The sequence below is a fragment of the Sparus aurata genome, chromosome 5, assembly GCF_900880675.1.
Source record: "Sparus aurata chromosome 5, fSpaAur1.1, whole genome shotgun sequence".
In the NCBI taxonomy this organism is placed as follows: domain Eukaryota; kingdom Metazoa; phylum Chordata; class Actinopteri; order Spariformes; family Sparidae; genus Sparus; species Sparus aurata.
In genome coordinates, this window is record NC_044191.1 from 14,253,831 (window position 1) to 14,269,816 (window position 15,986).

A 15,986-nucleotide genomic window follows, 5' to 3' on the forward strand; every position below is an offset into this window, starting at 1 on the left:
AGAAACTTGATGGGTTCAGCCTCTTTGTTGACTAATGAAAGTGAAGTCAGTTAGCTGAGAACCAACTTTGAGACAGTTAGCATCCAGTGAATGGGTGTGTATGTGTGTGTAACATTTATTTTACACATACCTGGGGACATTTCAGTCCATACCAGCCTAATGATTTCTGGGTTAGGCTGAACAGGGAGATCCTTTGGTTTTAAATGTCAGTCTATCTAACATCTACAGTACATCAGCCCCCGGTTTTGGTGTCCTCCTGAAAAACAGGAAAGTAAAGAAATGTTGGACATTTAATTGAGAGTAGGCTACTGCAGCAGAGAAGAGGAAATCTAAAATCCTCATTAGGACCAGCATTCACATGAAGTTAGCTTCATAACTGGTGCACAAACATGAATTAATGGGAAAATGATAAAAACATACAATCAGAATCGGAAAGTAGGCTACGTTCATTTTGCTTTACCCTCCACTTTAACTTGCTACAGTCCTCTCGTTTCACTGCACCTTTACTACACTGTCAACATTCGTGACGTCAGATTAGTAGTTGGGGGCGGTGGCCTGCTGATGCTGTGTGGTGTTCATGTTGCCTTCATGTGCTTCGCGTAAATGTACACTTCAAACATGAAAATTCGCTGTTGTACGCTAAATGTGATTTTATTCGGTGACTGTTTTATTTCGATTTTAATTGATGATTACTTTCTGTAACAACTGCATACTACATTGAACAAAAGGTAGACTTATAATATTTATATATTTTATATTCATGTATTTTTTCTGTTGTGACAGCACGCTGTATTCTCCGTATTTTTAGGATCTATTGGTCACACTCTGAAAAGTCCCTGGCGTCACAGACAACTCCTCATTTATCAGTATGCCTGTTTTATGCATTTATTTGGCTGTTAGCGTGCTCGTTCGTGAACTGTTCATATTTCCGAGCGCACTGTAACTACGCAGAGTTTGACAGCAGAGGCTGTCCTTGGTTAGCCGTTCTAGCTAGAGCTAGCTAAACTAAACAACGAATACAAAACCTCTGCATTAACTGCATGTGAAGTTATCGGTGAGTTTACGACTGTCTGTTACTGATGCTGTAACGTCAAAAACACCAGCAGAGATTGGAAACTGAGGACTTAACAGTAGTGTCCCGTACAGGTATCGTCACTCAGCTAGCATGAACCTCAAGCAACGACAACAACTTGGCCTGAGGGATGTGTTTGTTGCATTCTTAAATATACTTTAGTAACATGAGATATATCTGCTAGTGCTAGCTAGTTTTATTCTGGATAATGCCTAGTGATTTTCAACATAAGTCATAAATCACCCATGTGTGTCGTAACAGCTAGCTGTCACCATAACCTGGGTGTTTACATTTTCCCTTGGGTTAAACGTGACTGACCAGCAGCTTATGATAAAGCTACAAGTGTACTATGTGAGCTGGGATTAATCACTAATTAATGATAAATCACCTTGCTCTGTCATCAACAGTTTGGTACAGTTGTCACCAGTGGTTTCCTTGCAAGTTGGAGAGTGTACAGCATGTCATGTAGTAGTTGTGATGATGTTGTTACGTCTTCAAGCCTAATTTTTTTGCTCTCCTCTTGTGGGTTGTTACAGATCCTGTGTTTGTGTGGCTCTCTGCTTACCTCAGGCCAGAGCTGAGGGTTGGGGTCAGGTCTTGGGCTAATGTCAAACAGTCCCTGTGAAGAGGGGGGTCTATCTCAGGCAGCCCCAAACGTCAACACTCAAGACCTGTTTGAAAACCCCACTCAGACTACAGCAACAGAGAAAACACCTGAGGATCAGGTGAGGGTGCATATGTGGTTTTGGGTGTGAGTTTAACAGTGTTTCTCATAGCACTGCCCTCAATGATTGGTGTCAGGGTTTAGGTTAGGTTATGGTCAGGCATTGCAAATATGATTGGATGCGTTTGGAGGTTGAGTTGATCCTCAAATGAAAATTCTTTCATTCTACCCTTTCATTAAAACCCATCTACTTGTTTAGGACAAGGCTACAACACTGTTTTACTTTGAAACTACTGTGGACTACAGAACCTCGCCTGACTATTCACTGAACTTCTCCTTTAAGTTCAGCACAAATTGATGGGGAACAGACTTTCATTCCTTTTGAATACTACACAACAGATGTGAAATAGTATTAACTCCTCCCAAGTGATTGGGAATTTGAAAAAGTGCAAATGTTTTATTACAGCAGGAACAAAATTCATCCATCATGTGATGCATTGTGATATCCCCCCAAACACTTCATAAAATGATTCACCGCCTCGCAAATCTGCTTAACAAATGAAAAGTTCAAAGAGATTGTTGTGCTCCTTTCCTCTTCCTTATCAGACAGAAGTAGCTCTGCTACATTCTTTTCCCCGACTCTAGGGCAAAGTAGACATGGTGGCCTTGTGGGGTTATAGATACAAGTGACGTAGCATCCCTCCTTAAGGTATGGATATGTTGTACATTTTTAACACACACAGTCCAGAGGGGACACTAAAACCACCAGAGTTATTTTGCCAGCTTGTATCAGGGTGTAAAAAATAATCTGGAAACACCTGTTTGAAGATTTCATTGCATGGCGTGCAGAGAGGCGATCAACCAGATTGGGTGTTCCTTTCACATATCAGTTAGACCACAATCCTTTCTTAACTCTGTCCACCTCCTGTATGCACATTACCCTGCAAATCGGATTGCTGATTTGGCAGCTGTTGTGTAATGTGGGTGTTTGTTGTTGTGTCAAGCAGTGGCAGGCTGCCCTCTCTCAACACCCTAAAACAGGACGAGTAGAGTGCCAAAAATATAACTGGCAGCATTGTTTTTGTACGAGACTCCATGATAGAAGGTTGTTTACAAGCTGTGGCTGTGGGAAGAAGAGGGACAAGAGACAGCTTGTATTGGAGGAAAGAATCAAACAAGGCTTTGTCTGTTTGTCCAGGAGAGGCCTTACCCTTTTCTGTCCGACTGTCCTTTATGAGATGGTCTCAGGTGCATTCAGCTTAGTGGAAGGGCGCAGGCTAAGACTTCTGTATTTACTTATCGCAAAAGTACAGATTTGAACAGTGGACTGGTCCAAAGAAGGAAAACTCCGATGTATATTAGCTTTTTATAAACTGAGCAATATTGCTGACATGAAGAAGTTACATTGATTTGGCATGCTTTCATCATTTTTCTCAAGGTGTTGCCTGTGGTGGATGAGGCCTCACCTTCCTCCGCGTCCTCCTTTGAGATGCTTGACATGGAGTCAGTCCCAGCGCCTCATCAAGAGGTGCAGCCTCACTGGTTCTTCTGTCGACGGGCTGATGACAACACCTCTTGGCTTCCCTTCAGCAGAGAGGACTCTGACAAACTGCAAAACGCCTGCAACACCGGTAGCCATGTATTTATAGGTTATTTTTGTACGTGTACGTTATGTAGACATTTATTTATAATTAGGTATGTGAAAAGTAGGAAAGTAATGAGTTTGCTATTAACAACTGTGAGAAGATAAAAGACTGTTGCCAGAACTAGCTTGGTGCCCAGTAGGACACTTTACGCTCCTGTCAGGACTTGCTCACTTTTGCTAGCTGTTTAACAAGAGAGTGGTTTTTCAGGTTGGTTTTCAGTAAATGTCATGATGATTTATATTGAAACTCTGTTAAATACATTTACTCAGAATAGAAATCTGTGATATTCTTATTTAAAGTCTCGGAGTTTTTTCATTTAAAAACAAACTGCTGTGCTTTTACAAGAGGTTATTTGTGTTGCCATTCCTTAACATATCCACTGTACATTAATAATCACCCATCGCCCACCCAAAGGAAAAATATAAAAAGATCAGTGAGTTTTTCCCAATCATTCCAAAGTGACTCTTTTCAACAAGTTATATAGGGGTGCTTCACAAACAAGCCAAATTCTTGTCTTTCCCTTTGACAATATAAGTCTTTTGAAAGTGAGACAGGATGACAGTTCCTTGGCCTAGATAATTTGCCCATATTTTTCTTGAAGAGTGCACTTGCCGGCATACTTACTTGTCTTTATAGAGTCTTTGCTTAAAATGTGTTTGTATCTGCTATTGTATGTGTGTTTACTTTGCAGTAGGAGAAAAGAAGGAGGAGGTGGTGGTGGCTGTGGATGGAGAGCGATATGACGTATATGTCAAGGAAAGAAGGCGCCACGCTGTGTACTGGGAGCAAGGTCCCACTGAAGTCCGCCGCTGTACCTGGTTCTATAAAGGAGACAAAGACACCAGGTTCATGCCTTATCCTGAGGACTTCAGCAAAAGTCTGGAGGTAGTTTGACATTGACCCATCATCACACTGCTCATTCCTACAACTTCTGACTTAATCCTTCTCCTAACTTTCCTTGTCCCTTACTTCTCTTTTCACATTTGTTTGTCTTTGATTCCTGCCCTTCCAATTTTTCAGGAGGCCTATATGATTGCAGTAACTTTGGACGAGTGGAATAGGAAATTGGAGTTCCCCACTGGAGAGACTGTCATCTTACATAATCCCAAAGTAAACCCTGTTGTTAGAGTACCTCTTAGTACCCTGTAATTAAATACACAACAAAGGCTTTTTTGAGCATATAGTTATTCAGTTTGGTACTTATACTAAGCATCTTCTCTTCCATTTCTCTCCCTCTCTCTTAGCTGATAATGCAGTATCAGCCAATAGGATTGCAGGATGAGTGGGCGTCCTCACCCTCGGAGCAGACCAGGCCACGAACTGTCAAGAGAGGAGTGGACAACATCTCTGTGGAAATACCTGATGGTATGTGTGTGGCTGTACCAGTAGGAAATACATGAGAATATAAGCCCATCATAAGCCCCCTTTTTAAAGTATTACCTACAGTTGATACTTTTTTGTCTCATTTCTCTTGCTAAGGTGAACCAGAAAAGGTGGACCACCTTGTCTTTATGGTCCATGGCATCGGTCCTGCATGTGACTTGCGTTTCCGCTCCATCATACAGTGTGGTAGGTGTGAGTCTTTTGTGTGTGTAGAGTGTGTAGAGATGTATAAGTTTACGTGCATGCATGACTCCTTTTCTTCTTGTCACCCTCCAGTTAATGACTTCAGGAGTGCTTCTCTGTCCCTCCTGGCCTCTCATTACAAGCGTGCTCAGCAGGATGGCCAAGTAGGAAGAGTGGAGTTCCTCCCAGTCAACTGGCACAGCTCCTTACATGGGGATGCCACTGGTGTGGACGAGTAAGTATGGAGAAAGATGGAGAAAACAACATTCCTCTCTTGTACAATACTATTTATGTGTCCACTGGTTGCAAAAACTGTTTAACTCTGTCTTTCCTCCCCATTTCTTCCAGGGACATTCAGAGGATTACTCTACCCAGCATCAGCAAGCTGAGACATTTCACCAACGACACTCTGCTTGACCTGTTTTTCTATAACAGCCCTACCTACTGCCAGACCATAGTGGACACAGTCGCCTCAGAGATCAACAGGCTTCACACCCTCTTCAATCAGAGACATCCAGAGTTTAAAGGGGCAGTTTCAGTTGTTGGCCATAGCCTGGGTAAGAGACCCAAAGACACAGAAACTCCCACATAGCCGCAAGTCACTGAAATGCAAAACCTTCACTGTTACCTGTGTTTCTCATTCTGCAGGTTCACTGATCCTGTTTGACCTGCTAACTAATCAGAGAACTGATTCAGATCCCAGAAAGGGGGTACATTCGCATTCACATTGAAAGATAAAACCAGTAGAGTGATTAAAAGATTGCATATTTCTCTTCATATAGATAAATAAATAATTTTTCCTTTCTGTCCCCCCTGTGCCTCAGGTGCCCTCTGATGAGCCCTTTCACCGGAACTGTGACACACTAGAGCAGACTCTCACCAGACTGGGCCTCCAGCAATACCTGGAAACACTACAGGCAGAAAACCTAGACCTGGAATCTCTGGTATCAGACTCACAGTAAACATCCAATGTACATAGAAATTAAAGTGTAAGGCATAATGAAACACTTATGAATCTCCTCTTTTAGGCTCTTTGCCAAGACAGTGATCTCAAAGATTTAGGAATTCCTCTCGGACCAAGGAAGAAGATCCTGAACTACGTCAAGAGGAAATGGCTTCCAGAGGTCAGACATAACCCGAAACTATACTGGCTGTTCTTGTTATTAGAACATATGGCGATTACAACCACTTTACATTGATGTGTTCCTTTTCATTAATTGATGAAGTAATTCTTGGCAGTCATGTACTTTCACTGTCTGCACAATTATCTGCAACAAACCTTCCCATCGCCACATAGATATATTATGTATTTGCTGCAGGCCATGTGACATTTTTATATGTTTTTTTTCTGACTTCACACCGGCAATAGCCGTATTTCAGGTTGTCTGTACGTCCATATCTCCATCTATCCCATTCTTCTGAACACTATGTCTCAGGATCAATTTTACTTTGACATCATGATGTTCTGCAAAAACAACTGTGGTCATTTCACACACAATAACTTAGGAACAGAAGGGCAGACTATGACCATATTTCTGATTTTCTGAAATAATACTGACTTAGAGACACAAATCTTGGATGTCCACCTTGAACTTGTGGCTTCTTCATGTTCTGCCAGAGTCAGCTATATTGGCAAATCATGCGAATACATACCAGAATTTGACTGTTTTTTGTTTCTCAGTTAAATACGGCAGTAGTCCACTAACAGCTCATTGGATTTGCTGATATTAAGTTTCAGTAAATTGTAATTTTTCCATTTGATGAGGCTCTCTGTCAGTCCCTTGTACACCTACGTAATCTCCCCTCTGAAACATTATTCACTGAAACAACACAAGCCAATATATTTTGCAAGAACTACACTTATTGTCACCTCATTCCTTCAAAGTCTACACCACATAGTACATGCTCATGGACAAACTGCAAATCGACTGGTGTGCAAAGGCATGCAACCACGAGATGGTAGTCCTCGTTTAATACCAAATACAGGTCAAACTATCTCTGGGAACTGGTTTAATGTAGACTACAGTAGGACGCAGGCAGCTTGGTGTGGCTCATTTCATTTATGCTCTTTTCCTTGGGGCTCTTTTTCTAATTGATATTAATCATATATTGTAAATGTTGTATTGTTTAAATATTATTTTACATTTCTCAATTTAACCAGGATTGCAAGACAGGGGCAGTAGGTTTGGCACCAGGGCTGCAAGTTCTACCACAAGTGAACAGTGATCCGGATGGAAACCAGTCTTTAGGACTGACAATGCAGCAGCCCCAGTTCCACAGGGCGCAGTCTATCACCAGTGCTGTCGACTATGAATACTTTGACGTGGGCATCGGACAGGTACCGCACACGGACACAGACATGATTATGTATGCTTGCGAGTACCGGTAGCTAAATGCTTTGATGCATCACCTTCCTGCTTCTCTCCTCCCCCCGCTTGCCTGGACAGACTAATGGAGGCATAGCCAAGGGACAGGTGTGTCTCACATGGTGTCCCCATGCCCTAAGGCTTTGTCCTTAGCTCTCTTTGTTCTCACTATGCCTGGAGTTTCTCATTACACACAGTCTGGTCAGGGTAAAATTAAGGAGAATGAAAGATAATGGCTTTTTTATGAGTAATAGAGTTTCCCACATTGTGCTGTGATGGAAGATTCCACCTTGTTCCCATTGAGTCATACAACATCACAACACTGTCTGCGCTCATTCAATCCTGCATGCGTGCTTGCTGGTCTCCTGCTTGCTTGCTGTCATAGTGCCTGAATGTTGTCTCGGTGTCATGAAATGTAGTTTAAATGTTCCTAACACCATTGTGCACACGGAGAAGTGTCTTTCTGAATAGCTTGGTAGTCTTAGAACAAAAACATAAATTATAACATTTTAAAACAAATTAAATGCCGCATTTATTTCTGGCCACCCTCTCTCTATCCAGGTATCCATTGAATACCCACAGCTGGCTTTCCACCCTCAAACTTTTTTTGCTTTTGGCTCTCCCATCGGAATGTTCCTGACCGTTCGCGGTCTCAAACAGGTTGATCCCAACTACACCTTCCCAACCTGCAAGAGCTTTTACAACATCTATCACCCAGTGAGTATTCACAGATTTACTGTGTGTAAATCCAGCGCTTAGCAGGATAAGACCTGCCACAATTACAGTTAGATTTTCCCATCTATTATCACACAAAGAAGCATTGATAAGGCAGCTCTGAATGCTTCCAAATATTATTTGCATTGTAGACCTGCATGAATCATGTTGGAAATTACAGATGTAGCGTCAGCATTGAAACAACATAATGACAAGAAAACTAATACCTGTTTCCAAAATAAACAGACGCTGGTCTGATCTAACTTTTTTCATCAGTAAACCTACCCATGTGCCGAACAGAGATTTTTAGAAAGGAAAATAGGAAATAAGGCATGTATTGGAGTTACATTCACCTCGTCCCTTTTTTTGCTTGTAGTATGACCCTGTGGCATATCGGATAGAGCCCATGATTGTGTCAGATGTTGATCTGGAGCCCATGCTGATCCCTCACCATAAAGGCCGCAAAAGGATGCACCTGGGTATGGCTGTCTGTTACTTTCTCCTTGTCTCTGTGGAACAATATTCTAGTAAGGGCTGTTTGTTTAGTAGGCTTAATGATAATCCCTGTCTACCTTTGTCTTTGTCTAAGAACTAAAGGACAGCTTGACTCGTATGAGCATGGATTTGAAGAACAATGTTTTGGGATCGTTACGGACGGCGTGGCAGTCCTTTGCCAGACTACCAGTTGCTGCACTGCCCCCGGTGGAGGAAGGAGAAACTACACTAGAGAGAAACCTTCAAGAGGCACAGGGTAAAAGCACTTTTATTTGCCGTGTGTGTGTGTGTGTAAGTGTGTTAGCGTGCACAAGCGTGTCTAACCCAGTCTCTTCATACTCCTCTCACCCTTTTCTGCATATTGCCATCCTCCTTCTCACCCCTTGTTGTTGCTCCTGCTTCCCTCACCCCTTACCACTTTACCTTGAACCCCAGCCTCAGCGGCAGTCACTGCTTCTGCTAAGAGGGAAGAGAAAAGTGCTGATTTGTGGACTAAAATTCTGGATTGGCCCAGGGCCCTTTATAAGCATTACTTCCAAGGTAAGCCAGGATAGTCACTTGGCGAGAATAAATGAGAAAACGAGTAAATGAAATCTTTTCTCTGTAAACTTGCCTTATTCACTGAAAGCCTATGAGCCTCTGTAAACTTAATTTTGACTCTGTATTTCATTTAACTTCCTTGGCTTGAATCTGGAAAAGAAATCTGCAAAAAGGAGGAATAAATGATTTGTGTCAATTTAATGGTTAAATCTATGCTCCTTTACCTGCAGAATTTAGGGGGTTCACTTTCAAAGAGCAAATGTTATGTAATGTCTGTCATTATTGCCGCAGGCTCTCACTCGTACTCTGTTCCTCCTTCCCCCAACTGCACTGCTACAGCTGAACACCTAGTCCTCAACTCAACAAGTTTACTGACAACCCCTTCAGGCCCCCCTTCCCTCCTCTCCTGCTATCACTTCTGATTGGTTGAATTTATTGAATGTTTCACTGATTGTCAACATTAGAGGCCACTTAGGTAACCAGCTCACAACACACTCTGGCATGTGCTGGACAAATAGGTCAAGTTGAACAGTAGTGATCGCAGTTGTTTTTTTAACAAGAGTCATTCAGTAAGCTGGATCTCGCCAAGCAGGCAGTCAGTCATCATCATCATTAGTAGGTCACCTACATTAACTGCATGCAGGTACATGTCTTCCATTTTTCCATTGCACCTCAAGCGCTATGTCTGTCAGTTAATTAAATGGGTCAAAAGGAATACAGCAGCTGTAAGAACAGACTATACAATTACATGATACGTTCTTATTTTACCTATCACTCGTTTTTGTCCTTTTGTCCTTCAACGATGTACCTGTCATAGCCAGTCAGCGGCTGCCTATCAACCTGCTCAAATGTTAAAATCTTCCCGACAGCGTTTTTTTTAAGCACTACATAACTTTCCCATCCTTTTGTTGGTCCTGTCCCAACGTGTTTAAAGCATGTTACAGGCATCAAATCCAGAATCTGCATATATTTACAAAAATCTATTAATGAGGTGAAACTTTAGATATATTCACTTTGTATTGATTAACTCTGCTAAGGAGGCTGTTTACAGAAAATTATCAACCTTGATCAGGCTTTATTGAATTAAAGGGGAATGTTAGGCCTTGGCGAAGGTATGCGCTCTACTAAGTGCCATTCAGTTGAATGTATGTGAAAAAGGAATGAGGAAATTCTCACTCAATAACTTTATATTTTACACAGCATCCCAGCTTTCTTGGTTTATGTTGTACGAACCAATAAATATAGAGGTAGATTGTCAGCGGGCTGCAGTTTCATCAGGGTTCACCAGCAGAGCATAAGGTCTTTGTGGCGACTCTTAAGACAATAATTCATTCATAAGATACTATTATTCATCACAAAACTAGCACATCTCACTGATATTAACTCAACATCTTACTAGCACCTAAGGGTGAAGACATAAACATTTGAACTTGACCCCTCTATTATCAGTTGATAGGATAGACATCTATTAGGTGCTAATCAAAACATTTTAAATGCCGTTAACTCATTTAACTAATTCTCCGAAAGCTTAAAACATCTACTGAGCAATGTCATCAAATGAGCACTCAAGTTCATAAAGGGTTATTACTGCTAGAATTCCAACCAACATCTAAAGTAAACAAGTCCTTAACTATAAAGCATAACACCGTGCTATAGAAAATACTTACAAAGTAATTTACCTCCATAAATCACCTCTTGAAATATTCTTGTTTGAGTCAGATGACTGTGACTTGCCATTTTCTTCTTGCAACATTCAGACACTAACTCCCCTCTGGGACAGATGAAGGACACGGTTGCAGAGTAATGTGAAATTAATTCACCCGTATTGGCTTGAATGCTGCTTACTGCAGACAGCACACACTCTCTTTTCTTTCTGTTATCTGATTTCCTCCTGTATTACCATTTATAAATATGTGTCAAAGCAAAAGCTGCTGGTGACTCATTGTTTTTGTTGTCTGCCCCTAAAGCCTCAACATCTTTTTCATTTCTTTCCCTGCAGGAGTGTGTGAGGAGGCAGAATCCTCGGGGTCAGCAGAAGAGATGGAGCAGCCTGAGATTAAAGTGGGCATGTTGAATGGAGGACGAAGGATCGACTACGTACTTCAGGAAAAACCCATCGAGAGCTTCAACGAATACCTGTTTGCCATCCAGTCCCATCTGTGTTACTGGTGAGTCATGCATACCTGTGGCACTATTAAATGTGTTTCTTTTGGATTTTTTGTGTTGCTGTTATCCCTGCATTTTGTGCTCTCTTGGTTTGTAACACAATTTAGCACAAATAAATGATGTTTCCCTCTCTGTATCTGTCTGTCTGTTAGGGAATCTGAGGATACCGCTCTCCTGCTACTGAAGGAAATCTACGACAAGCTAGGTGTGGCCTTTGAACAGCCTCAACAGTAATAAAGTTCATGAATGAAGACTTGCTTTTGAACCTGACCATAACATGAAAGAGAGAAAATGAAGGACAGCCGACAGAAGCGGAGGCTGCACAATCCACTTTCAGAATGCCTCACCGACTGGGTGTTACCCGACTGCCCCGCCCTGTCCTCTCTTGACAATGGAGACTGTTGCAGCAGTCAGGTGATATTGGTTTGGATATGTCAGTCGGCTTTAACTTAGCGGTGACTTCTTGGCGCCACCTAAATTACCGCTGCAGAGAGGGATTGGTGTCTGATAATTGTTTGAAATCCACCCAAACACCACCGACATGTTCTGGTCGCACCTTTCTGTGTTTTTATGAATCATTCTTTGTTTCACTGACACTTCATTTTCACTTATTGACATATCATGCATATAGCTGCAGCTGATTAATATTCTAAATAATAACTATCATGATAACCAGAAGACGCACAATACTTCAAGAATAGTATTAACAAGTATAGAGAAACATAATTATTTCTAAAGATGTAATCTATAAAATGTAATTTATATATTCCCTAGCCCTATGACAAGCCTCCAGAAATGTAGAACTGTAACTACAAATAACTATGATTCTCAGAAGTTTGTTCAACGTCGAGCTCTTTTGACAAGGAAGCTGTCCCTTGACCTCACATTAGACCGCACCTTCATAAATAACTAGGTCAGGTGGTTTAATTTGGTCGACCATAAAATGTTTACTTTGATAAATGAAGGTGGATGCGTTGGCTGTCACAAGTCCTTCAGGCAGCTACATTTTCTTCTGTCGACATTATGGTAACTTGAAACCCAAAGCTGCTACTCACTGCATTTGTGCAATGTATCAATAATGTCGATGTCAGCCACGATCACTATCAAGCGACGTTCATTCTAATATTATTTCAATTACACTTGCAATACGTAGTTCATTTCAATCATACTAAACATGTTGGACTTGTTTTCGGTTTCTGAAGTTCATGGCCACGTTGCCTACGATACAGCACTTAGAACATGCGAAACGTATCGAAAAGAAGTAATCCTGATGAAGGTTTGTTTCAGAGAGTGAAGTGAAACAGGCACTTGAAAAGGTCAAGCGGGTTGTCTTTTCATAGTATGTGTATGTATGTGTGTCTGTGGGTGTGCCTGTGTGTGTGTGTGTGTGTGTATATGTGTGTATATGAGCACAGTCTGTATGTCATAACAGTTTGCAAACTGTACAAAAAGATCAGGGCCACGCTCTCTCCCCCGCGTCGGTGCCATTCCTCATTTACTACTTTCTTCGTTCTGCTATTTTGCAGTTGACCCAAAATGTATCCCTCTGTACTTGCTAACATCAGTATATTCTTCATTCCCACGCAGACGGGTATCCCACTTAGACAGTTGCCATATCAAAGGGCCAAATGGTTCATGTCGCTCTCATCTGTTCCTTTGCATTGTGCTTTTCTATCTGTATTGCATGCCCTTGTTTCTTATGTTAGAGCAGGATTTCTCAACGTGTTCCGGTCCTGACCCAATTCTGAGTTTTCACATTAAAATCAAATGAATTTGAGCATGACAAATAGATTATTAGAATTTATGTTTAAAAGCAGATTGATTTATTTTATATTAAAATATATGAAACAAATATTAATATGTAAATGTAAGAAATATCACAAATCTGCACCTTTTATATAGAGTAACATGGGGTCGAGACTTGAAAGTTGAGAAACTCTCTGTGTTGAGTGATTGAACTTTATAAATGACTGTTCTGTTATGCACACAGCCCCCACCACCAAAGCTCCGAATGACCTGTATTAACACCCACTGGGTGTAACACCCGCACAACATGTGTTCATTTTCCTTTGAGAAATGCACTAAATACTGACTTATCACGCTGGCATTTCCTCGAGCCTCACCATCCTCTGTTTCTTCTCAGTCAAACAGGACCTTCAGATCTGTGGCTCCTCTTCCTGACTAAAACTAATGTTTTTTGCACTTGATACGAAAAAGTTGTTACATACCAAAAAACAAATGTCCTCCTTTCCTAATACATACCCTATGAATATGGTTACATGTTGTGTGTGCCATAATAAAACATTTTAAAAAAAGTATCTTCATGTGGTCTTTGAATTTCAAACACAATAAATTACTCTTTTTTTTTTATTGGTGGACTGCAAACTGTATGTTGAACAAAAAACCTGCTGTGTCAGAGTTTGTAGATGCTGTGCTTGTAAAAGGATAAGTTCACCCAAAAATAAAAATGCAGGCTTTATATATTCACTCTCATGAGCATGGGAAGTCGGTCAATGAAAAATTTCTGGTAATGTCCAATAATCAAGACTTCTTTTGAAATTTAAAAAAAAACAACCAATTGAAATCTTCACCCTAAATTAAGTGGATGCATGAGCTTAACCAAATGTTGAGGGTGTAAACTATGATTTTTTGATCAATTTGAGATCTTTGGGGATCTCAGCTGTGGGGAATTTTTTTCTGTTGTTTAAAACAGGTCTTCTACTTCAGTTTTTTTTAGGAGAGTGCTGCTACACTGTTTTGCTGCAAAGCTCAATAAATGTTTTGTGGACTACAAAACTTCACCCTGCTTTGGCGTGAGAAGATAATGAGTCACTGCTCATTTTTGGGTAACCATATCCTTTAAGCCAATGAATGCAATTTTGCTTCTTATTTCCAGCTCTATTAAACTTCAGCTCTATAATTTAACCATTGCCAATAAATAGTGGGTAATATAAATCTGATAAGTTTTCAGTCCGATCTCTATTGTACATCACTAGTTTTTTATCTAGTTGACACAGGACAAAGTCAAGAATTACAGCATCTTGAGCTTCTCATGAATTATTCTGAATAATAATCATTCGATATTGAGTTGTACTCATAAATGATGGTAATCATCATAAGCAAACAGGGAGGGAGTTAAAAGGGAGGAACATACTCAGTAGGTTGACTGGAGCCTCCTTTTCATATTTACAAGCTAATCCTTGTTACCATGGCAAAACACTCGAGCATCCACAGTTGTGTAGAAAACGCAGCATCACTGGCGGCGGTTGGATTGATCAGAAACCCTGGAGGACAACTCTGAGGCAACTGAACACTTTTTTTTTGCGTTTCTTTCTAAGATCTTCCTCGGGGCTATTAGTCTACAGTACTGCGCACGTCTTAAGTCATATTTTACCAACAGCAGGGTGACAGCATGTTTATGTGATGAGTCGTGGGGACTGGTGCTTTGTTCAACTCCATGCTCTGTGTTCGCGCTGTGTGTGTGGTTGTGCCCACTTTTGTATGAAAGTCTTTCAGAAATTAGGACCTCCACAGTGAGCGTCCTGTGACTCATTTCAATGGGAGGAGGTCACGCACGCACGAAAGCCTCTCAGTTATTCACAAAGGAGGGGCTGTCCTGTTCTGGGCACCGCTGCCTGACACACCAGTGCCCTGAGGGATTTTAGCCATTTTTCATTTGTTCAAAAATAGACACAGGATGGGACAGGCTTGAATCAGGAGGTATGATTTCCCTTTTAATCATGACCAATGCACTAATGCCTTTACACATTAAAATGGGTGAGCCAATCGATGATTCAACACATTTCCACACTGTTTTCTTACAGTGAAAACAATGTCAAACTAACTTTTTACACGTTTAGCAATCTTTTTAAAGCTTAGATGAAGCCTTTTTGTCACACTAATTGTTTGACCTGGATTTGAGTCCAGGTTTAGAGGTCAAAACACAGTGATGAGTTCTGGGAGAGAGCTGTGACCGAGTATTGTGTTTCTAAAAGGGTTTGCACGGGAGGGTTTGTGGCTCACAGCAGGTAGTGGGGCTGTGGTTTATGCAGCCAGCTCTCCCTCCCATCACCTTCCATCCGTCCCCCTGGATCTCAGATCTGGTATTCAGCTGGTAACAATAGAAGAGACTCTTTCACGCTTGAAAGAAAGTGAAAACTAATTGAGATATACATTTTTGAAAATGACCTCCAGGTATTAATTTGATTACTGTAACCATTCATTAACAGCTATTCTAAATGGATGAATGCTGTCAAGGTTCCTTATTGTCTCTTGGATGCTCAGGACACATTTGAACCAAATCCAGTAAAAAAACAATGATTGTTGAGGTTTAGAATACACATACACAGTACATCCAATTAATTTAAGGAAAGTTGAACATGATTTTCTCAAGAAAATCAATGACATGGAATTGGAAAAGTTCTGGATTTTGGCTGAGTCTGCATGGAATGACCCAAATATAAACAAAGCCGAGAGAGCACAAACATTTACCATAATGTCAGATGAAAGCACTACGTTCTTTGTACGACAAAATTTCGACAGATATGGGAGCAAGAGGGTCAAATCTGTCATGAAGTCTCAACTCTAAATCGTACTGCATGCAACAGTATGTACTTTGTAAGGACGGCTGCAGTAAGTACTAAAAGTAAAAAGTCTGTGATTCTGAATGCACTGAAAATGTCCACTTTCAGAAATTAGTGAGAAAGCAACCTTCCAGCATCAAACTCTGCCTTTACATCATTCAAAACAGTGAAGCT

General features: G+C 41.0%; 1 protein-coding gene across 2 annotated transcripts; it reads left to right on the forward strand.

The window, feature by feature from the left end:
• The first annotated feature begins 920 nt into the window (after positions 1-920).
• LOC115582190 (phospholipase DDHD2-like) lies at positions 921-13,547 on the forward strand. Of its 2 annotated transcripts, XM_030418003.1 has the most exons (20): positions 921-1,054; positions 1,609-1,797; positions 3,175-3,367; positions 4,074-4,267; positions 4,403-4,492; positions 4,627-4,747; positions 4,862-4,951; positions 5,042-5,183; positions 5,297-5,505; positions 5,597-5,658; positions 5,773-5,892; positions 5,977-6,072; positions 7,110-7,286; positions 7,396-7,422; positions 7,876-8,031; positions 8,405-8,507; positions 8,618-8,779; positions 8,959-9,063; positions 11,063-11,231; positions 11,382-13,547. In XM_030418003.1, exons 2-20 carry the CDS (start codon positions 1,678-1,680, stop codon positions 11,461-11,463), a joined length of 2,418 nt encoding a protein of 805 aa, XP_030273863.1. In that variant the 5' UTR covers positions 921-1,054; positions 1,609-1,677; the 3' UTR covers positions 11,464-13,547. The 2 variants fall into 2 exon arrangements, with proteins under 2 accessions (XP_030273863.1, XP_030273864.1); XM_030418004.1 differs by lacking the exon at positions 8,959-9,063 and having other exon boundaries at positions 923-1,054.
• Positions 13,548-15,986: the final 2,439 nt, after the last annotated feature.